We start from the raw sequence: 21863 nt of genomic DNA, 5'->3' as shown, positions 1-21863 counted from the left end.
TTATATGCGAAAAGCCTTTAATTTCTTAAATCTTTCTTATCATAATGAAGGATTAGAGGTATTTCTCGAAACAATGATATGAGGTTGTGACCAGAAGAGATTTTGGCGTAAACGATGAAGGAAGGAAAATGAGCATTCAAAATTGTGGAATAAATAATTTTGCTATTCATTATCTAATTTAGCACATTTATCTCTAAGCATTATGTAATAAAGCCTTCCAGGAGTATTTATGGTTCAAGTAAAAAGTAAGTTTCACAAAGTATTATAACTCCAAATGCATGTGGAGCTCATATGCCATCGTTTGGCTTGTTCGTTACTGTCTGCTTATTATGACTCATCGAACTATTAAATCACATCAAACTATTAAACTGTTAAGAAAAATTTGTTCATTGTGTGATAACAGCAGTGATAGGAGATAAAATGAAAATAAAGATATGTCACTTATTACCATAAGCACACTTTAGTTATTTCGCAGTAATAAAAAAGATATCCAATTCTAAACAGAAATAATGTAATGTTCACTTCATTATAATACAATGTTAACTTCAATAAGAAAACTTTTATTTATTCAAAATTGAATGACAAAAGTAGTCTTTTTGTTTTCGTTTCCTTTGCATTTTACAAAGAACCTGAATTGAAACAAAGAAGAATTGTTTACCAGTTGAAGAAAACAGCCAGAAAATTCAAAATATTTGAACCATCTTTTAAGGAACTATAATAGTTCTCCTTGGCTATCAGAACAAAATCACAAGCCGTCAAAACACTAAAGTTATATGAGAAATACCTTATTTAACAAGAGTTTAAAGACTTCAGCTTGTTTCTACTGACAATTCTGAATTATCAAATAAGTTTTTAAGCTGCATCCGAAGTAGGCACGAAGTCATAAATGTCTTTAAATGACAAGCTTGAATTTGAAGAAATCGAAGTTATGAGCTAAAAAGAAATTCATTTCTCAAGTTATTTACCTTAACAAAGAACCAGAAAAAATGCCAAATAAAAATCGATGTTAATTAATCCTATAGAAGTCTTCAAAATCAATAGTAGTAGCGACCTCATTTCATGCAAATGTCAACAGAATAGCATATGAATATAATGCAAACAGGAATAATTCAAAAGTTTTCTAATTAATACATATGCTCCGCATTGTTATTTCTTGGCATTTTGATTTTCTCGAAATTTTTTGTAATCATATCATGCAATGTAGCAAAGTGATTGCGCATTTCGGTTAGTACAAGACGAATATTGATGAACTGCTTTTCATCCATATCCAAAATGGCTCGACGATAATCTTCCTGAATAGAATTTTATGGATTTTTCCTCTTGGAAAACATAAGAACGAACAAAGATAAGCTTCAAATATCATCCTTGATAGCTTGTACACAGCGCATACATAACCATTGCAAATTTCAAATTTTACGTATATTTTAAGTATAACTCAAGCATAACTTACAACATGTGGATACTTGGCTACTTTAGTTACCAGACGAGCACGGCTAACGAAATACCGAGACATCTGGTCAAGAAATGATGCTGCTTCAGCTTCTACAGTACGCACCTGAGAAATTCAAATTTCAATTGTATTCAAGTTTCATGTATATTTCGACTGACCATAAACCTTAGAATTTAATGAAATGGCTCAAAATTTACCATACATGCAATGAACGATGATGGAACAGGAAAAAAAAATGCTTGGATTTCAAAAATTGAAATTCTAAGAAAGAGGACCTCACTCAGAGTTTCTTCCTGTATAGATACCCCAAAATTGTTGCCATCTTCAATACGTGGAATCAAAAACAAGATCCACATTTTTACCTGAAAAATGTCACATTTATTTAACAAAAATTTTCAGATTATAATGCTGCTTGACTATAAAAAAGTAAAAGCCAAACTGCTGAAAATCTAAAACTTTATCATTATATGGCAAAAAAAAGAAAAATAACAAATCTAAAGTGAACCTTGTTGACCGCTTCAACTGAATCACGAAGTAAAGGCCGTGTGATATCGGTGAGACCAGCAAGCTTTTCGTTACATTTAACAGTCCCGCTTATAAAACCATAGACTGAAGTGCCTGAAAACGTGTATCCTTTTATTATGTATTAATTATACGGCACAAAGTGTCCTTTCAGTTAAATAATCTTTTTTATTATTAATTTTGAAAATTACTGAATTTGGTCAAACAAATGCTTTGACCAGCACTTCTTAGTGATTGCTAAAATCATGAAGTACTAGGCCTAATGAGTGAAAGAAAAATATTGCTTTATCAGCCTGGTCAATAAAAGCACTAATAAATAATGAAGATTCCGAAACACTCAATCTCCTATGACCAGTAGCTGTCATCAAAGTGCTAAGAGGTATAAGTGCACCAATAAATATACAAAATACAAATTAATGATAACCATGAAAAGATTGAATATTGGCATCAATTTTCCTCTTTTTTTTCAGAATCCTATCATCATTTTCATGTTCAGTTGAGTCATTCTGCAAAATATTATTTTTAACAAATCCAATTAAAAAAAAGAGAGAATTTTCAAAAATATAATAATAACAACAATAATTTCAAATCCAAGAACTACCTGAAATTCAGTTAGTTGTTCTGAGTATGGAATTCCTAAATCAATATTCGGCAAAACTTCTGGAAGTCGCTCATACGAGAACTGCTCGTCCTGAAAAAGATAATCAGAAATAATCAAAATAAGTAGATATGTTAAAATAAGATATTCCAACCAAGTAGTATAACATCCAGGATTAAGAAAAAAAAAGAACTGTGAAAATCAACTAGTGAACAGAAACAGCAAATTTTACAGGTCTCTTATGCTAATTTAATTCAAGTTCAAAGATAAATAACAAGTATACTTGGAGAGAAACCAACCTCAAGTAGGTTATTAAACTCCAGTACCTTCTTCGGGAATTCTTCTAGTACAATTTTTTCCGCTTGTTTCATTAAATTTGTTTTATAAGCATCAAGCTGAAACTAAATTGAGAATAAGCTTTCGAAAGAGAAGATCATGGAGAACTGAATCCCTCTTTATTACTCACCACTTACTCCTACTCCAAGTTAAATTTATATGGTAATTGTTTACTTTGCGTTCCAATTGCGCTCAGCAGCTCATATTGTTAGTAAAACAAATTGCACTGGGATGACAATTTTCAATTCGATGCTTTTATTTGAATCTCATTTTCATCTTCATGATATCGAAATGATTTATTATTTACCAATTCAATTTAAACTTACACCACGAGCAGCTGCACTTTTCTGCTTTTTTTCAGACAACATCATGCAGCAAAGCCTAAAAATTGAACAAATGAAGTTCTTAAATCCAAAAGGACAAATAAAACTATCACACAACACGAGGCCAAAGAATGAGGAAATATTGAAACTCTTCCTTAATATATTTTCTACAAAACTGTTTATGAAAAGATTCTCCCAAATTACAAAAAAAAAAAAAAAAAAGTCCTCTCACAACTACGCAAGAAAACAAAGCAAAACAAACTGGAATATTTGGTCTACTAACCAGGCGCAAACGGATAAACAGATCAAAGGATTTCAGATATTTATTAATTTTTTAACTCATAATATATGTCAAATTTCCAGTGTACCCCATTTAAATTTTTAATATTAAGTGAAATAAAAAATCATCCTGATAAAGATCAACTCTGTCACTTAAGAAAATAACAATGTAAAATCATACGCCTGAATCCAAAAAATGTACAGCAGTGTATACGGAGATGAATTCTCAGTGATTAAAACGAAAAAGAAAGTTACAGGAAGAGGAAATATACATTTGAAGATCAAATCATCAAGACAGCTTCATCAACATATAAACAATATAACTGTAATTCCCTTTAACCTTACTGTTTAAGTCATCAAAAAGACAAATATAATTAAATAGAAACAGCAGAAATATTATCATGAGGAAAACTACTAAGGCTGTTTGAATTTGAAAATATCGATGCTGGTCTCGTGACATTTCCTTAGGTTTAAATCACACGAACCAATTTCACAATGTCCTACACTTTGGAAATAATTTAATCCACGTCCAATTTTTACCACCCAGCCATTGCTGAATCTAAAAACAAACTGTTAATCCTCAGCGAACAAAACAATATACAAAAAATGAATATGCAGATGAGAAAAAAAAAAAAACCTTCAGCTTAATGATATAAATCAGATTCGCATTTTGTATTATCCTAAAAATCTGGAGTATGAGAATATGCCTTCAAATGAAACCTGCCTGACTTCTCGGTCATGAAAATTCTCATCGTAACAAACATCCAACTCGATATCACGGCACGCTAAACTACCCTTCAGCTGTTGCAGTAAACCTTCTGCTCTGACATCGTAATGTGTCCAAAGACGTATTGTTTTTAGATTTGGTGCATGAAGAACAAACAATTCACAGAATCGCACGAAATTCAAGACCGGAAATAAATTTTCAACTTTTTCAAATTAGGATAATCTTTAACTGGTTAAACTTTAACTCTATTTCTCAAACTAAGTTTATCCAAATTTGATTTTTTAACTCTACCCTCCATCTATTGCCACTTCGTCTAAGTCTCATTAAACATACTTGATATGGCAGTATAATATAGGCATCTCGAACATTGATTTCTGTGAGATCATTGTCCGCGCATCGTTTGAAAATTCTTTCATACCCGAAGCCAGTCTGCAGATCAGCAACCCGTTCTTCACAAAATCAAATAAAAAATTTACGATCCAACAAATACAACTTTCTTCCCGGCACCCGAGCAAAAGCAATCCTCAGGTCCAAGTAGCGAGCAAAACTTGATAACAAAATACATATTTTAAGCAAAATACGGATAATCAAATCTGGTAATTATGTATTATTAACTATGAATGTGCAAACTACAAATCTGTTCACGAAAGTTTGTAAACTAGAAATCTAGTATTTTTTCTGATAACTCGAAAAATAGCTACGTAAATTTCGAACGATAAAATTTTATGCTTAACTAATACACTTCAGAAAGTTAAGCCATACATCGTTATGCATGATATGTATCTGCTGCACTAAGAGTATTTCTGGCTTCATTTGTCCTTTTAGTATCTCTGCTCTAGTCAAATATTTTGATATTCTTTCCCGTAGAACCTCTCTGGCACTTTCCACTGTATCATCACCTAAAATGAACGGTATCATCTAATCTTCCTATCAATTACATTAACATTAAAATTGAAATAAAAGTTTCGCTTCAGAAATATAAAATTAATAACCCGTAAATGTTAATGAAGTTTTTTGAGAAACAATGCTTCCGAAATTCCGACCTCGATCAATTTTCATTTAAGCTGCCAATATATTTTTTTTTTTCAGAAATCAAAAAAACCCTTGAATTTAATCAGTTCATCAGTGAGAGGAAAAATTAACTTACATGACAAAGCCCCAAGCAATAAAGTGATACCCTCTGTATAATTTTCGACCGCTTCATCTTTTTTGTTGTCTCGATCAAGGGCAACTGCTTTTTGTAAGATTGGTTTACTTTTGTCAATAAAAGATTGCATGATCAATAATTCTGCCAATTTCCATTTGTTGTTCCTTCAAATATCTTCATGCTAAATAGAAACTTTCGTTAGTTAATGAAGAGTTACACAAAGGGCAGATCAAAAGACTTGCCAGGAATTTACCACTTTAACCACAAAACATGTAACATAAGACTGTTGAGAAAATACCACACTTAAACATGCAATGTAAGGAAGGGAAAACTAAAGCATGGAGAGAGAAACTTGCATTATACAATGTGCCGTAAATTTTATTCTGAATATTTTTAATTTAAAAAAAAGACATTCCCTCTCAATTATTAGTTGTCATCATTATTATATTTACAATGTCTAGCAAATCCTTTTCATCTCTTCAATTTAAATGTCTTTTATATACCATTACATAAATGGCTGTGCATGCAAAACATTATCAATCCATAATAGTTTCACATTCTAACATGTTTTATTCGCCACTATCTAATCCAATATTATTCTCTTTCTCTATCCATTTTTTTCAAAACAATTTCAGCTTCATTTCGCAAATTATTTGTGAGTAATAAATGAGAAATTAAAGAAATGAGAAGATGACGAAATAGGAAAGATGCATGTAACATTTCAATAATAATAAAATCATCTGACTTTTCTTAATCTACCATTTATATGTACTTTTCCTTACGTTTATCCACGTGTTGCTTACGTAGAACTCATTTGCTACATATAAATAAACTTATCGTACGAGAAACTTAATTATCAAACGATAAATCGCTCAACCCGAACCCGCCACTTTCATTCTACAATAACTCGCCGCAATTGAAGTCTCTTTAAGTGACAATAATAGACACTTTAGCTGGGACGCTTTGAAAATTATTATCCTGAGAATTGCTTGGTTTTTGAACAGTGAGATATTAATTAGCTAATGGCCATTTTATTACCTGATCTTAGGAGTCACCTGATCTCAGGAGTAATCTAGTGATGATATTATTAATTTAATATTTGCTAAGTTAAAAAGGAAATTGAACTTTCTTTTGAAAAGGCTTATTAATATTATATGAGCTGCAGTATTTAATTGCTTTGAGCTATTTGTAAATTTCATTTCTGAGTTTGTTGATTTCAGATTACATATAGCTTTCTACATTTGTTTCCTTTCTTTTTCCTCTTAATTTTTTATCTCAATATTACTTTTGTCTTTTGGTTATCGGCTAAAATCAGATAACATTACATTTTTTTCTGCTTATTTTTTTTTTTTTATCCTTGTTTTTATTTATTTTTTTTTCTCAGGATTTCATCACACATTCCAAATTTTCATTTATTATTCTGTAGAATAAAATATTCGCATCTATTTGTCATTACTCTCAATCTATAACCGACTGTTGAAATCTTCACCATGACAACGTTACTGGTGTTTATGTGTTATCATCATTTTGAACCAATTTGATGAATCTGTTTTATTATAGTGTTCTGTTAACACTCATCCTTAAGCTGTGTACAAGTTTCCTGAATTTTCCGAGCGATAATATCCGTAGGTAAGTGCTAAAGGAAAACATTTACCCTTAAAAAGTATTAGTTTTACTTAGGAATGAGTTTTAGAAAACGATTTTTTCAAATGCATTTCCATCGTAAGAAATATGGTCTTTAATTGTCAGTTCTCTATGAAAATATATTAGAATATCTAAAGAAATGTTAAATATACTTAAAGCTAATTCTTTTTTTCTTTCTCTTATTTATAGGTTACGAATATTGGATGTTATCGGTGGTTATCCAAGTTTTTTTGGTGCAATTTACGTTCATAATGATCCTAGCTATGACGTTCTGAGTCGTACTGAGATAAAATCAAGTCGATTTATGCCACTTTCAACAGTTTTACATTTTACTATTAAGTAAACTTTCAAAGCCTAAATGTTGAACAAAGTATTTAATTTGAAAGATAGTAAACTACTTTTTAACTTCTCATAAAATTATTTCTACGTTTTTTTGTTTTTGACTTTTTTTTTTGACGTTTGTTTGTTTTATCGGATCAAAAGATGTTATTTCTGGAAAACGTTTAATCGTCTTTTGATCTCATAATTCTAACTCTAGAATTAGCTAGCAAATAGGTGAAATAGAAAAGGAAAGATTTGTTGATAAAATGAAATGAAAAAGAATGCATATTTCTTTTCTTCAGAAATGTTGGCTGTTTGAATTCAGCTTCTGTGAGTTCGGGATGTGAAGTGATATGCTCAAAGTATGGTTTTTTTTTTTTTTTATGAGTTAACTGTGAAAGCTGGAGTATCTGCTTATTTTGTCTCTAAGCATTGAAATTTCGCTGTGAAATCCGTTTTTTTGAACTATTTCCATCAAATTATGTCTTAATTTTCATCATCTAATTCCAGTCACATTTATATTTATTAGCAGAGATTTATGTGTTTGCTATTGTGAACTCTTCAGGTGATGTCATTGGTATATGCAAATATCTAGTACTTCTTTTTAAAACTTTGGAACTGCAGGCCAACTTATACAACTGTGTATTGTATGATTAATTGTATAGAAATGGATTCTTATCATGAATATAATAAATTTCAGGAACGATCCAAACTGTACGATAGAGCAAACTGTAAGTCATTACTATGCTCCTTTTCTTTTTTTACACTAAAACTTTATCAATAGTGCAGCCACCTACTGCATTCTAAAGCATCAGTTTTTAGAAGTAGTTGCGTACGCTCATTGAAGCATTTAACAAGACTTGACGATTAATTAATTAATAGATGCTTAACATTATAAGTATCACCAATCAATTAATCATCAAGTTTTACTTGTCATTTTACTGTTTTTGTAATTAAAAGCGGAGGCAGCTAATTTAGCAATCCAAATTTTCTTGTTTAATTACTGGGACTAAAAGGGAAACTTATTAAAGGCAACGTTCGAGAAAGAAACTATCGGTAGTTATGTTTTCGGCGATGAAGTACGTATCAGTGGCCAACTATCACTCTTAAGGCCAGGTATTTTTAAATGTGAATGTGGATGATGTTTATTATTTGATACTCTTTACGGTTCTTTTGAAATCCTTTTTGAGTGTTTCACAAGCAGTTTTGTGGTAATTTTTCAGCAGTTATTTGATAAGGAAACCTTAACAACTTTAGATACCAATGGGCTTTGCACGCACATATATGAACAACCAATGAAGTATAAAGTAAATTATACAGCTAGTTGCCGATGGCATTTCCATACAGAAAAGGTTGCATTTTCATTATTCTCAGGATAACATTTTACATTATTGCTTCCGATGGCTATGAAAAATACAAGTTCAGGGTTGTGATGTCAATAATCTCGTAGAATTTCTTTCGAATCAAATGAATGGTACCGAAGTATGTGATCAAACCGGTGATCAGTGCGTCGTGCCAATCTTAATGTGAGGAATAATTAATTATTCACTAATCGTAATGGCAGTAATTAAATGTCTAACTACTTCGTTCATACTTATCCGCTCACAAATATTCAACGGAAGCACCTTATAGGATGTAGAAGTTGTTAAATTAATTGTACTAGAAATTTCAAGTGAATTTGGATGATCCTTTTGCGTGTTCGCATCTCGTATTTGAGAATTTTTATTGAGCTTTCAGAGATATGGTTACTGCATCAAGTGATCAAAAATGTGATAATTACTCTCTAATGAGTGTTCGTTTAGCTACTCAGAAAGGATCGATTCTGGGAGCACTAGTCGAGTGGGTTGTTTTTATTTACATATCATACCGAATGTAGATCAGTTCTTCTAGGAATGTTACTGACTGATCGATTTACCGTCATAATTAACCTTTTAAGCTACTACGAGTTCTTAAGGAATTTATTTCAGCATTACTTCTGACAGAAATTTTGATGAACATTTGGGAGAATATGAAATCTTTATTTAAAGGAAAAAATATTACCTATAACAGTTGTAGATTGGTAGGTGTCATTGTTAGCTTTCTCAAATTTTTTTGCACTGAATTACGGCTCTTGTCTTGTCTGTCTTTTTGCTAACACATTAATGCTTTTAACTCATTGAATAACTTGACTCATTCGAGTCATTGAATCTATTTCGCCGTTGATCCTACAATCTGAATGCTTCTCGACGTCGACACTATAAGTTTGTAATTCTATTACTCATCTACATCACCAAATTAATCGATTCAGAATAAATAAAAAAGAGAAAGCATAAAAAAGCTCCTTCTTATACTATTTTTCCCTTTTTTGGTCCAGTTGTTTTTAATCGTTGTAACCTTTGACTTCTATTTTCTTTTGTCGAAGCTACTTAATATTGTTTTCCGTTGTCTAGTTGACTCTCTATTTTACCAAGCTGTTTAATGGCTGCAGTCTGTTCTTTTGAAACCTCACTTTTTAGTACTTTTCTACTTAAAGTTATTATTTTTATGTAGTTTTTAGATTCCTACCATCTTCGAACAAGTGTCGTGAGAACTACTGCATTCTGACAACAAAAATATCATTCGAAGAGGTTACGCAACGATTCTTGGACAAAATGAAAATGTCGAGGTAATTAATATACCCAGTATGAAAATGGCAAGATTAATGTAGAGAAAATATCAAGTAACGATCTTAGAATAAAAATGATAATATAGACAACTTAGTAAATACACTGCAGCTTGATTTTTAGCACATGCAAAATTCACTCTAGTGTTTCAGCCCCGATAATCAGCATTTTTGCAGATATGAGAATAGTGAAGGTCGTTTCCGATGTCCATCCGAAATAACATGCCCAGCTGAATTATTTTATTTCTTGAATACTTTTGATGTTGGAGAATTTTCAACACAATTTTTCGTACTAATACCGCTCTTTATGCTACTTTTATTCCATATGTCATAGAAAGATATTGAGACTATATCTGAAGTTTCTTGCACTACTATTAACAAGTATAAATATGTAATCATAAAGAAATTTACAAAATATGGTTCAAAAATGCTTAAACATGCAGTTCCTTTTTCCAGAGAAAACCAAGATTATTTTGAGACAAAAATAATTATGAAAGTGATTAATTTAACCACGTAACTTCCTGTGAATTCTTTTCTTTTACCAATGATAATTACTGAATCGGAAATGAAAAAAAAAAAAAAAAAAAGAAGTTCCCATAACGTACAATGCAATTGTTTATAATATTTCTCTTTTCACCTACTTCGATTGTTTGTTCACACTATGATTTACTGAGGCATTTGTTCGATCACTCCACGTATTTTTACTTTTTTTTTGTGCTTTTCGACGTTGATCTCGTACGAACTGAAAAGAAAATGAAGGCGATCAAAAATGTTAAGAGATAATTACCTAACATTCCTGACAAATTTCTGAAGTTTATAATTATGACTTTTTGAATATCACTTCTTGAATACTCATTTTAAACATCGATTTTGCATATAATATTCTATAAAGGATCTGCATCTAACGCTTCCTATCTGTGTGTGAAGTCGACTTGAATGTCATGTCAAATATTTTCGAGCACCCAACTTTCTAGTATCACTCTGACAAACTGCATTTCCATCTTCCCAAGAAATTACACCATAACCTATCTCTACTCTAGTGGTAATATCAGTGAACTAACCCTTTTAATTCCTAAGCGTATTTTGCTCCATTTTGGTTGTATTTCTTCCATTGTTCGAGTTCTGCGAAAACTTTTGGCTAATTTTGCAACTCTATTATCTGTTTCATCGATAAAAAATTCAATTTTGAAATTAGCATTCGTATCCATCCCCTAAAAAAGTGGGTGAAATTACTGAATTCAGTACTCCAACAAATAAATAGGAAGATGAAATTGGAGAAGGAAAAAAACTGAAATTAGAAAAGCATGAACCATATTCACCATATATGACATTGCCGGAAATCTTTAAAAGGTCAACCGGACCAGTCAGCAAAGAAAAAAGCGAACTGGCACGAGCTGTGAGACCTTTTGGTCGCTTATTTCAATTTTGCTATCAAATGCGATAATATGTAGAATTGAAAGATAGCATGAGCAAGTGTTAACGACAGAGAAGACATAGAAAACAGGATAATCAGGAATTAACCATACGAAAATAGTATATAATTTATGGGATGCTAAGGTGAAAATATTTGAAAAGATGGAGTAAATTTGTGATTATTTCTAATTTCTTATTGAAAAAATTAAAAATTCAGAATAGTAGAAGTAAAATTTTAGAAGAGACATTAGAGAATGAGGGTGATGAGAAATAATGGATAGTTTGACAATGGAGTTAGGATGAGGGAGATGTTTCCACCTTAATCATTTATATGGATTGCTTGGTGACAAATGACAGAATGGAAGTTGGCTGCTAAGTGATATTTAATGTCATTTAATATGATACACATTATATAATATACGTTAGACATGCATATGTTTCACGTATTACACGTGAAGAGGATGTTACTTTTTTGGACATAATAAATTTACTCTTTATGAAGTTTATATAATGTGATGAAATAGCGGATTATGATGTAACTTTTCCTATTAATTTAAATCATCCTACTTTTTCTTTTATTTTACTTGCTATTATTATCGTATGTGCAGGTTTCATACTGAGATTATAATAAGGATATGTCTTATTGATATGCTTATTAATAAAGATGAGATGAGTACACGGTGGATTTTTTCTTTTTGATCTAGTAAATTTTGGATTTTGATATTACCCAATTTTGTAGTAGAAAACAGATGATGAACTGCTTATCATCTTTATGTTCTTCTTTTGTAGGTAATCATACAATGTTGAACCTTCAAAAACGGATCAATGGTGTAGATGAGGAAAAAACATATTTGGGTACGCGCATATCAATTCGCGACAAATTATTGTCGCAAGGTCTGTGTTTCTTTATCATTACCGTGTAAGATATATATTTATTTATTTGTTTATTTTTTTATTTGTATTTGTATTTATATACTTGCACTGTAAACATATTTTGTCTTATATTTAAAAAAAACCCACACTTTCATGTTTAGTTGATCTATGCGAACCTACCGAGCAAATGAATATCTTGAAAAAGTTTACAATTTCTTAGTGTTATGAGATACTAGTCGTTGCATCTTTTTAAATATATTTTTCTGTTGGTTTGATGTGTATGATTAAACTATGTTTGTTCTTATCACGTGGAAGTCTTATTGACGATTGCCTTAATATTAAACTAATAGATGAATGCATCACTTTGACTTTTTTTGATGTTTTTGTAGAAACTTCTTTCCAGAAATCAAAGAGCTTGAATCAAGTCTAAAAAAAGTGCCTTCTTGTAAGTTGCATTTTCCATCAACATCTGCATTACATAATATGGAACTCACCGTTTCACCAGTTGAAGGAATTTATAAAGTATGTCGTTTCTAGCTTTGAATGATATGGTACTTAAGTAATGTCTGAAAATTCATTGTGTCTTCCGTAGTTTCAGTTGTGAGCTGTGGGGACGAGATGGATTTTTTACGAGGCGTGATTCGGATTATAAAGGAAAACTATTTGTCTATAAGCAAAAAAGTGACTTTACTGCTGATTATTAGACATTTTGCTGAACTGTTTGACAGAATTGTTGGATTTTTAATTCATTTTTTTTTTAATTGATAAAGTTTGCAATTGTATATGCAGTTAAATGTACTTAATAATTAAGCACAATTTCAGGGTGGAATATTCAAATTTACTATAGCAGTACCACCTGAATACAACAATGTACCACCTGTGGTAAAATGTTTAACACGCGTGTGGCATCCAAACATAACTGAGGAAGGCTCTATATGCTTGTCATTATTGCGACAAAATAGTCTTGATGGTTATGGTATGTATCAAAATTCTGACGTAAACATAGTGTAAAACTTGATAACATGTAATTGATGAATAAAAGATTGTTATTCAATGATATACTATCGTTCAATCGATAGAAATTAAACATGACAATTTGTGCCAATTTTTTACTTTTGTGTTTGAGTGAATATTGTCCTCAGAATGGAGAGCTGCTGAATATGGTAGTGCATTTCTCTTAAGAGATTTTTTTTTCTTGATTTTAGGATGGATGCCAACTCGTAGATTAATTGATGTTGTACTTGGTCTGGATAGTCTTTTCACTGATCTGATCGACTTTGATGATGCCCTCAATGCAACAGCCGCTCAGCAGTGGTCCACCAATAAGGTGACTTCATTTCTGTAACATTTTTCCAGAATTCCATCTCAAAAATTTAGTTAAATCTAAATACAATATTCTTGTTTCATTAAAAAAGACTATTTATAATGATGTGATATTGATATGAGTCGAAAATGAACTTTAAATTGCTAAAGGGAATTCTGAATCATTAGTATGATTTGCATGTTTTTAAAGCCTATAGTAATTAATTTTATCTTAAGCATAATGCTGCGGTCGATAGAGTCGAAACTTACTTTGCAGAATTCATATCTTTTTTTCAAATATACTTTGTGTATAGTGATTGTCTGTTACTCTTTATTTTGAACTATTTTTATATCCTATGCTATAAATTCTGCTCCTAATAATGAGGTAAGAACCTGAAGAAACTTTCTTTTCCTAGCATAAAAATTTTTATGCCAAACATTATATTTTGTAAGTTATTGATCTGAATAATGGCGTCATATTTCACTTCATTTGATACGAAGTTCCAATCACATGAAGCAATTTTCTTTCTGTACATCATCCAATGTTCATCATTATTTGCACCGTAAAATTACGTCGGCTTTTTTTGCCTAAATTATTCTATTTCAGGAAGCATACATTGCGAAAGTACGCGATTACATCGTGCGTTTTTGTCGGTGAAAAAATAATGAAAAACGGATTTTATACAAATTTAAAAGAAAACGTGATAATAATTGTGTTTTAGCACTGTAATATGATAATCAATCAAAACGAAAACTTTTTTTACAATGAATTTGAAATTTCGTATCCTATGATATTGTGTGTCGTATCAACGTTATAACTCCATTTATGTTTGTGTACTTTAATATTTTGTAGTTGGTATCAAAATCTTGAGCATTTTGGATAATATTTAATGAATAATTGATTAAGTTAATAATGATTGACAGATGTTTGTAATACATTTATATTGGCTTGGTTTTACTTTTTTTGCCAAAACGAGGTTTCATGTGATAGAAGACTTAAGACGACTGCCGTGTGGTTTTCGTTCAATATTCTTCAGGCGAAGGATATTATCATTGATGTCTTTCAGAATGCAAATTTCTTCTTTTTTTGCTTTGGGCTAATTTGATGTCTCTAGTACAGAACATTTATTTGGACCGTAAACTTGATGTTTAAATAAAAGATCACATTTTTACGGCAGCGTTGAATGCTTGACGCGCAGCTGCTATCTGCAGAAAATTGTTGCGCTGATAACTGAATAATGCTACCGTCAATCGTGTGAATTTAGTTAAGCTTGCATAGTTTTTGTTGCGATTTTACAATTAAGATTTGTTAGTAAATTTAGTACTATACAAATACGCATTAAAAAAATAAAATTTGTCTTTGTCATTGGTAGTTTGATTACAATTTTTTTTTTGTTTTTTTTACATGTGTGCACATCTGGGGAGAAGACTTTACATAATAGTCTCAGTTAGTTTCATTCTTAGAAAATTCTGGTCAGTGCGAATCATCGCTTTGAACAGGAGGTATTGGGTATATTATTTAGTGCTGCTTATTTTGAGAATGTATCAGGTGGTTTTCTGGAATTCAGTTCAATGCCTGAGTTCACATTATCATTATTTACATATTTTTAAAGTATGATTCTGAAGTTTATCCTTTCTTTATCTTAGTTTATTTAAGTTATCTGCTACCGATGGCATGATAACTGTTAGTTTTGTATGTAAGGTAGACAAAAGACAAATAGTAAATGTAATGTTATAACTTTCATCAGTCATAATTTTTTTTTTTTTCGCTTAAGCACATTGAGATAATCGATATCTTAAATTTTCCGGAGTGGATATTTCCTCATTTGCTAGAAAGTAAAATATTTGTTGAAGTTGCTCCAAATGAAGTAATGGATCATCAAATAGTGGTGGCATTTCTGCTTATTCTTTTATCACTAAGAATCTATGGCAAATCGGAATGCATGCAAATTATTGGTACTCTTGTTTGTCCTCAAAAATCTATGCTAGCAGGAAATGTGCAAATTGATTTGAAGGACGAAGATTGTAAGTTTTTCGATTGCAATGTATTTATTTTATATATTAAGATATTTAATTATTATAAATACTGTATTAAAAACAGAAGAAATAGGTTGCAGATCAATTATTAAGAAATTTTTGTAGGGAAATTACAATCAGTGATCAGGTGCAATTTGATAAGTTTGATGTCGTATTATTAACTGTAGTATAAAGCATTCAGAAATTGAAGTCCACAGAACATTAGCGACGATCATCAGGGAATAGTTAATGTCTTTAATTTTTTTGAAGTCTGAATAGCTAGTAATTATTTTAACAATTAGTTTGCTTTTCCTGCCCTTGTTTTGCAATATTTCTCACTTAGCATTCTTAAATCACTACGTAATTTTATGAAGTCTCGAAAATTTGAATTATTGTTGAAATTACACTAATAATTAATTTTACTACAAATAATATTATAGCTATGTGCTTTTACAGCACTGCCATGGGAAAGCCACGATCAGATGGGTCGAACTTGGTCTCATGCTGATGGTTCATTTATGATTTCTGGATGTGGGGCTGATTTTGGTCCATTCAATGAACCAGATCCATATATTATTATTGAACATAAATGCCCCAGTGTTTTAAGGTCAACAATAGGAAATATTGGTTCAACAAGAAAAACGCAATTTGCGTTAACTAAAGTATTTATGCCAAAAATCTTAAATATTGGTAAAATTTTTCTGGATGATTCGGATTTGTAGATGTTGGGATATACTGCACGTAGCAACTATTGTTCTTTCTAAATTGCTAATTAAACCTTTTTTTGACTACACAAAAGATAGTTAGTACCAAAATTCTTGAACAAGAAAATAAAAAAGTGTAGTGAAAAGGGAAATTTAGAAAGGTGTAAGGAAAAGAAAACAAGGGGTTTGTCTTTTATTTTATTTATTACAGAATACTTTGTGATATGCTACACTTTTCACTCACTGTCATAATTTGTTCTTATTTTTTCCTTATTTATTTCGAAATACATCTGGATTACAAATATTATGATGAAGTATATATGCCTTTCTAGCTTGTTTATACATATTTTTTAATAATCGTTTTGTTAACTTATTTGTTGTATAACCATACTCATTGCCATAACTTTGTTACCACTTTCTCCATATTTATTTCGAAAATTTCTTTTGTAATATTAAATAAATATGGAATTCAAGTTCTTCTATTTGTATAACATTTGAAACAAGAACTCATGCAGAATTCATGAACAAGTTGTCTTATCTTTATGTCCGCTTCTATTAATAATAGAAGAAAGAAGGAAGAATGCTAAGAATAATTTTTTTGATTGATTGAAATAGAAGTTGAAAAAGTTTGCGTATGCAGGAGACATGTTTTTTTTTTTTTTCAGCTAAAAGTTTTGTACAAATGTATTATTAGTGTTTTTATCATAATCTGGACATATGCGTCTCTTTCTAGATCATCTAAAAATACATAGAACTGATTATTTGTCACAAATTTCAATGAATGGAAAAAAGACTTTATATTCCTACTTGTATTGTACAATTGTTTACATAAGTAAACATTATTTGCTAATCATTGAGTTTCCGGTTATGCTCTATTATTTAGTGTTTTCATAAATATATCGAAGAGTAAGAGAGGGAGAAAAACAGGTTATTTGAAAGAAATGGAAAAGATCAGAGAAAGATAAAAGTCTATTTATTTATTATCTAGATTGGATTAGACCAGTAAATAAAGCTTGAATAGCTTATAACAAGCACATGAAATTGCTATACATGTAAATATTATCTTTAGTTTCTTGTTATGTCTCTGTAATAATATCCATCACTACAGTCATTATTATTAATATTATTACTATTGTTATTATCATAATTATTATCATGAATTTCTGCTATTCACAGTAATTCTAAAATCTAAAATGTTCTCCCTATCCAGGTTTTCCATTCCATTATTATCACTCATTTCAATGATATTTGCAAATAAACATCAGTTTTTGAATTCGGTAGATTTTTTTAACGCAAATTTTGTTAATATTAATGAGCCACTTCGAATTTCGGTTAACGATCAACGTTTCTCGCTGAAGGTTTGCAAAAGTTTAAATTTATTAAAGTGAATTTTTGAGACTATCATATATTACTTGTAGATTGTATATGTCAAAGATATTAACAAATAAGATAAGTAAAGATAACAAATTAGTAAATAGTTATGATAATTATAAATGCTAAATGAATATCATATTATTTAGAGACAAAAGCGCGGTTCTGCTGTGATTTTTGAAAATGATAAATGGCCAAACGGACGTATTCCATATGTTATTTCTTCCACTTATAGTAGGCTTATTAGATTTTATCATTGTCAATTGATATAATATAATCATATGACTAAATTTTTGCAACTTCTTTCTAAATATGGTTATTTTGAAATGTTGAAATCTTTTTATTATTTAGAAGGATTAGAATTTCTAATCTTGATAGTAGGAAAAGTTTAATCTTTTTTTTTAAAAAAAATACCTATGAAATCCAAAATTAACAAATCACTAACAGTAAAGAAAAGAGAAGGAAATAAATGTAATAAATTAAATAATTTTTTTAACAGCTCTTTATCAACGTGCTATAATTGCTCGTGCAATAGCTGCTTATACTGCACGAACATGCATTCGTTTTACTCCTCGACAACTATATGATAGAGATTATATTATTATCTCAAAAACTGATGGGTATAAAATTTATACTTCTTTTCAGTATTTATTGCTAGAAATGATTTCTTCATTTCTTTGATCACCAATCAATAAATTAATTAGTATTTTGTTTAAATTTGGTATACATTCAAGTAATGAAATTATAATCAGATAGTTATTGATAGATATTTTTCTTTTTTTTTTTTTTTTTTACTTAATCCGTTAACTGCAAGAAATTTTACTCATTTGTTAATTTATCTAATATTCTTAAACTATAGATGTTTTGCTGATTTTGCACATGTTGGAGGAGGTCCACAACAAGTATCGCTTGCCGATGAATGCTTAAATTATGCAACTGTAATTCATGAATTAATGCATGTAATAGGTTTCATTCATGAGCATCAACGTAATGATCGCGATCATTTCGTTAATATTTTGTGGCAAAATATTATACCTGGCAAGTTTTTCTCATAAACAATAGCAATATAATGGTTGGTGATGACCTTCCGATCGAAACTGACTTCTGGTCTTTTCAAATTTTTCACTTTTCTTTTCTTTTTTTTAATTTTTTAATTTATTAACCAATATAAATCTACTAGAATGTAAAATCGTTATCATCATAGAAGACATTCCTTGTTTTACAGCGAACAGATCTATATTTCAACTGAACTCATCACAATATTTTGCCCACAATAAGGAATGCATAAATTTGTCTTGAAACAGTTACATAGGATATATAGGTGTTAAAATTAGATCTATCTACGAGCTTGCAATTAAAGAAGTGTGATTTCAAAATACATACGGAATCACTCGAAAACAAAAAAATTAAGTGAAATTGTCTCTTTTCATTTTTGCAGGCGCTAACACCGATTTCGAAAAACTGACTTCAGTAAAACTATCGTATTATGGTGAACGCTATGATTATTTCTCTATCATGCACTACGAATCAACGGAAGGTAGTCGTAATGGAAAAAACACAGTAGAAGCGAGAATCCAAGCAATCACCCCACTGATGGGTAAAAGTTCTGACTTCTCATCAAGTGATATTAATAGAATTAATCGAGCTTATAAATGTTAGAATTGCTTTTTGTATGGTTAGAAGGATTGAGTTATTCGATGTCCTAATTCTAGCCAAAGATAAGTGGAAAGTCAGACAGGAACGGAAAGACATATATATAATTTTTTATTATTTACAACGATTCAAAAGTTTATTCCTCATTTTCAAAATCTCCACCAACAAAAACCAAAAAAAGATATAGCGCTTCGTTTTACTCAGTTCTTTTTCCTCCTATTCGATTCAATTCAATATCTGATTCAAATAAAAACCGTAATTCGAAAGAAAGACATGTTAAAAAATAAAAAAAAAAAAAAAACGATATTGAAAATTGGTACAGAAAATTTGTTTAATCAGTATAATTTTATGATGTTTTCAATATCAAGCAGCGTAAATACAAAACGATGATTGTACGATGCACACATAAATAAGTTATTCAATCAGTTGTAGACTTCGAAAAATGAACACGTTCCACTTTTACTTGGTCGTCAACTAATCGATAAAGATATGTAATCAGCGTTCCCATTTGGACGTCCAGTAATGCAAATGACGGTATGACATCACTAAAAAATAAATTTTATTAAAATCTAAATGATTAAGCTAAAGACTAACCAATGTATATTTAAGCATATTAAAATTTATTGAAATATTACGGACACAACAAATTATTCAGTACTACCTTTGTATGGGTGAGAAAGCTCCAGTTGCAGAGCCAGGATTCACATAAAATCGTCCCTCATGTTGGAAAGTTTGACATTCATGCGTATGGCCAGTTATCAGAACATCTACATCCATTTGTCGTGCTAACATTTCTAACCTCTAAAAATAATATTTGCATCTAAATATGATCTGAACCTTTGACGTCCCCAAAGAAAGAAATCCGTTACCTTCTTGTCGCCCCAGGGCACAATTTGATGACCGTGACATAAGCCAATTCGGAACTGTCCAACTGTAATAACTTTAGTATCTGGGTAATTCGTTAAAACATCGTCGAAATCACCACGAGCCTGAAATAACATTCCTCAAATGAGGAACCATGCCAATTTCACTCACGTATTGTAATTGATTAACAATCAGTGTAGCATCAATTTACTTGTGATCATCCAATTACCAAATTATTTCGTTCTGGATTTTGTCCGCAGTTTTTTTTTTTTTTAATATCAGTAACGAAGTAAACAGATTTCAAAAAACGTTAAAATAGTCGAAACTTACTACATGCACATCAGACGCCAAAGATTTTAGGTAATCAAATGTTTCACGTGTGCATAAATTACCGGTACACAAAACATGTTGCATTTTGTTTGGTACCAGTAATTTACGAAATCTTGCTGGTATGTTATGACTTCGATGTGGTATGTGAAAATCACCAATAACAAGGACCAGCTGAAAAAAAAAAAAGCAAATGAAATGGAATAGGTTAGTTGTGAACTGCAAGAAAATACTTTATAAAAGTTAACTGGAAGAAGTAAACGAACCATAACTTTGGATCGAAATTAAACTAATTCCAAATGATGGAACTCAATTCCTTATAGCCTCATCAATTTCTCGATGTCGCAGATTAACTATTCAGGAAAAAACAATATATTAACATTGCAATCCTAAAATTAATTTCCATAAAAACGAATTACACATATTATTCCCTCCGAACATTTCACAAAACAAAAATGACGAACCAACTCAACAAGTGTTTACCATATCGTTTTACAGTCTCTAACCTATCGTATCCAAATCATCTGTTGCAGAACCAAACAAAAAAGTGCAACTTTATGTCATTAACATTTCAGGAATTCCTGATTATGCAGAGATATTCGTACAGCAAACTTCAACAGATTTTTTTTTTTTTTTTTTTTTTTGCACATTCCTAATTATATACGATAGAGAATGATTATACTCACTTTTTACGACTTACTTTCATTTCCATAATTTATAGATAAAATATTTCAGTGAATAAATTTGGCAGTTCCGGTATTTCTTCCTAAATTATTTTTTTCTTGCATGTTTTCTTTTTATTTTTTGTTTCTATGTTTTCCATAGTATGACTCAATTGAAAGTATAATGTATTCACGTTGTTTATTATGTTCAAAAGAAAAAAAGTTGTGGACATCTTATTAGCTATTAAATCCATCTAATTCTTTATACATTTCATCTTTATATTCATTTACATATTTTTATGAAAAAAAATTCTGATTCCAAACAATTTGTCACAATGAGTTTGTCATTTTGTTTACGTATATTAAAAATGTATGTTATTGCAGGGGGAATGCGAAACATTCAGAAAAATATTGTACGATAGAGAGAGAGAATAAGTGTAAAAGATGAATGATTTTGAGGAGTGGCAGGATGTTAGAGTGTTGTTGAGAAATATCGCTGTAAATACTGATGGCGAGAGATGGAAAACAATTGGTCATCTAATGGTCAAAGATTAAGCGATAGCATTAATGTTATTTAGATTGATTAGAGGTGTTATTGCTTCTTGCATGTGTTATAAGTAAAGTAGAGGGTAGATTTTTCAGGTTAAGTTCCCTTTGAATGGAGAGAGAGAGGGGGGCGGGGGAGAAACA

The 21863-nt window shown here is 30.5% G+C and overlaps 9 protein-coding genes across 9 annotated transcripts; 4 read left to right on the top strand and 5 right to left on the bottom strand.

The window, feature by feature from the left end:
* Window positions 1–1124: 1124 nt before the first annotated feature.
* On the bottom strand, window positions 1125–3277 carry Bm6981 (Proteasome activator pa28 beta subunit family protein; the record flags this gene model as incomplete). The annotated part of the gene is made up of 8 exons (XM_001897373.2): window positions 1125–1292; window positions 1451–1555; window positions 1726–1812; window positions 1956–2068; window positions 2397–2478; window positions 2574–2663; window positions 2870–2965; window positions 3233–3277. 8 exons carry the CDS (start codon window positions 3275–3277, stop codon window positions 1125–1127), a joined length of 786 nt encoding a protein of 261 aa, XP_001897408.2.
* Window positions 3278–3922: 645 nt separating this feature from the next.
* Bm6982 (MIT domain containing protein) lies at window positions 3923–4405 on the bottom strand (the record flags this gene model as incomplete). Its single annotated transcript, XM_043077448.1, has 2 exons — window positions 3923–4067; window positions 4233–4405. Coding segments are annotated over 2 exons (318 nt in total), but the record flags the coding sequence as incomplete, so codon positions are not given.
* Window positions 4406–4964: 559 nt separating this feature from the next.
* Window positions 4965–5512, bottom strand: Bm12562 (Uncharacterized protein; the record flags this gene model as incomplete). Its single annotated transcript, XM_001897374.2, has 2 exons — window positions 4965–5134; window positions 5383–5512. The coding sequence occupies 2 exons, from the start codon at window positions 5510–5512 to the stop codon at window positions 4965–4967; spliced, it is 300 nt and encodes a 99-aa protein (XP_001897409.2).
* A 1410-nt stretch (window positions 5513–6922) lies between these two features.
* On the top strand, window positions 6923–10322 carry Bm9723 (Uncharacterized protein; the record flags this gene model as incomplete). Its single annotated transcript, XM_043077447.1, has 10 exons — window positions 6923–7011; window positions 7216–7365; window positions 7650–7709; window positions 8048–8078; window positions 8379–8463; window positions 8605–8699; window positions 8773–8873; window positions 9085–9186; window positions 9884–9991; window positions 10166–10322. The coding sequence occupies 10 exons, from the start codon at window positions 6923–6925 to the stop codon at window positions 10320–10322; spliced, it is 978 nt and encodes a 325-aa protein (XP_042933381.1).
* A 303-nt stretch (window positions 10323–10625) lies between these two features.
* On the bottom strand, window positions 10626–11196 carry Bm9722 (Uncharacterized protein; the record flags this gene model as incomplete). Its single annotated transcript, XM_001897376.1, has 2 exons — window positions 10626–10730; window positions 11050–11196. The coding sequence occupies 2 exons, from the start codon at window positions 11194–11196 to the stop codon at window positions 10626–10628; spliced, it is 252 nt and encodes an 83-aa protein (XP_001897411.1).
* Window positions 11197–12201: 1005 nt separating this feature from the next.
* Bma-ubc-12 (Ubiquitin-conjugating enzyme family protein) lies at window positions 12202–14234 on the top strand (the record flags this gene model as incomplete). The annotated part of the gene is made up of 5 exons (XM_001897377.1): window positions 12202–12295; window positions 12678–12796; window positions 13097–13250; window positions 13480–13601; window positions 14184–14234. The coding sequence occupies 5 exons, from the start codon at window positions 12202–12204 to the stop codon at window positions 14232–14234; spliced, it is 540 nt and encodes a 179-aa protein (XP_001897412.1).
* Window positions 14235–15447: 1213 nt separating this feature from the next.
* Bma-ttr-52 (astacin protease 7, putative) lies at window positions 15448–16314 on the top strand (the record flags this gene model as incomplete). The annotated part of the gene is made up of 2 exons (XM_043077446.1): window positions 15448–15601; window positions 16049–16314. The coding sequence occupies 2 exons, from the start codon at window positions 15448–15450 to the stop codon at window positions 16312–16314; spliced, it is 420 nt and encodes a 139-aa protein (XP_042933380.1).
* Window positions 16315–17537: 1223 nt separating this feature from the next.
* Bma-nas-1 (astacin protease 7, putative) lies at window positions 17538–19326 on the top strand (the record flags this gene model as incomplete). Its single annotated transcript, XM_043077445.1, has 5 exons — window positions 17538–17654; window positions 17817–17901; window positions 18167–18287; window positions 18527–18654; window positions 19106–19326. 5 exons carry the CDS (start codon window positions 17538–17540, stop codon window positions 19324–19326), a joined length of 672 nt encoding a protein of 223 aa, XP_042933379.1.
* A 412-nt stretch (window positions 19327–19738) lies between these two features.
* On the bottom strand, window positions 19739–20780 carry Bma-vps-29 (vacuolar protein sorting 29, putative; the record flags this gene model as incomplete). The annotated part of the gene is made up of 5 exons (XM_001897379.2): window positions 19739–19865; window positions 19982–20121; window positions 20190–20309; window positions 20515–20685; window positions 20778–20780. The coding sequence occupies 5 exons, from the start codon at window positions 20778–20780 to the stop codon at window positions 19739–19741; spliced, it is 561 nt and encodes a 186-aa protein (XP_001897414.1).
* Between the last annotated feature and the right edge of the window lie 1083 nt (window positions 20781–21863).

The sequence above is a fragment of the Brugia malayi genome (assembly GCF_000002995.4).
Source record: "Brugia malayi strain FR3 genome assembly, contig: Bm_v4_Chr1_scaffold_001, whole genome shotgun sequence".
Classification (NCBI taxonomy): Eukaryota; Metazoa; Nematoda; class Chromadorea; order Rhabditida; family Onchocercidae; genus Brugia; species Brugia malayi.
The sequence above is the reverse complement of the archived record's forward strand: the minus strand, read 5'-3'. Positions and strand labels throughout refer to the sequence as shown.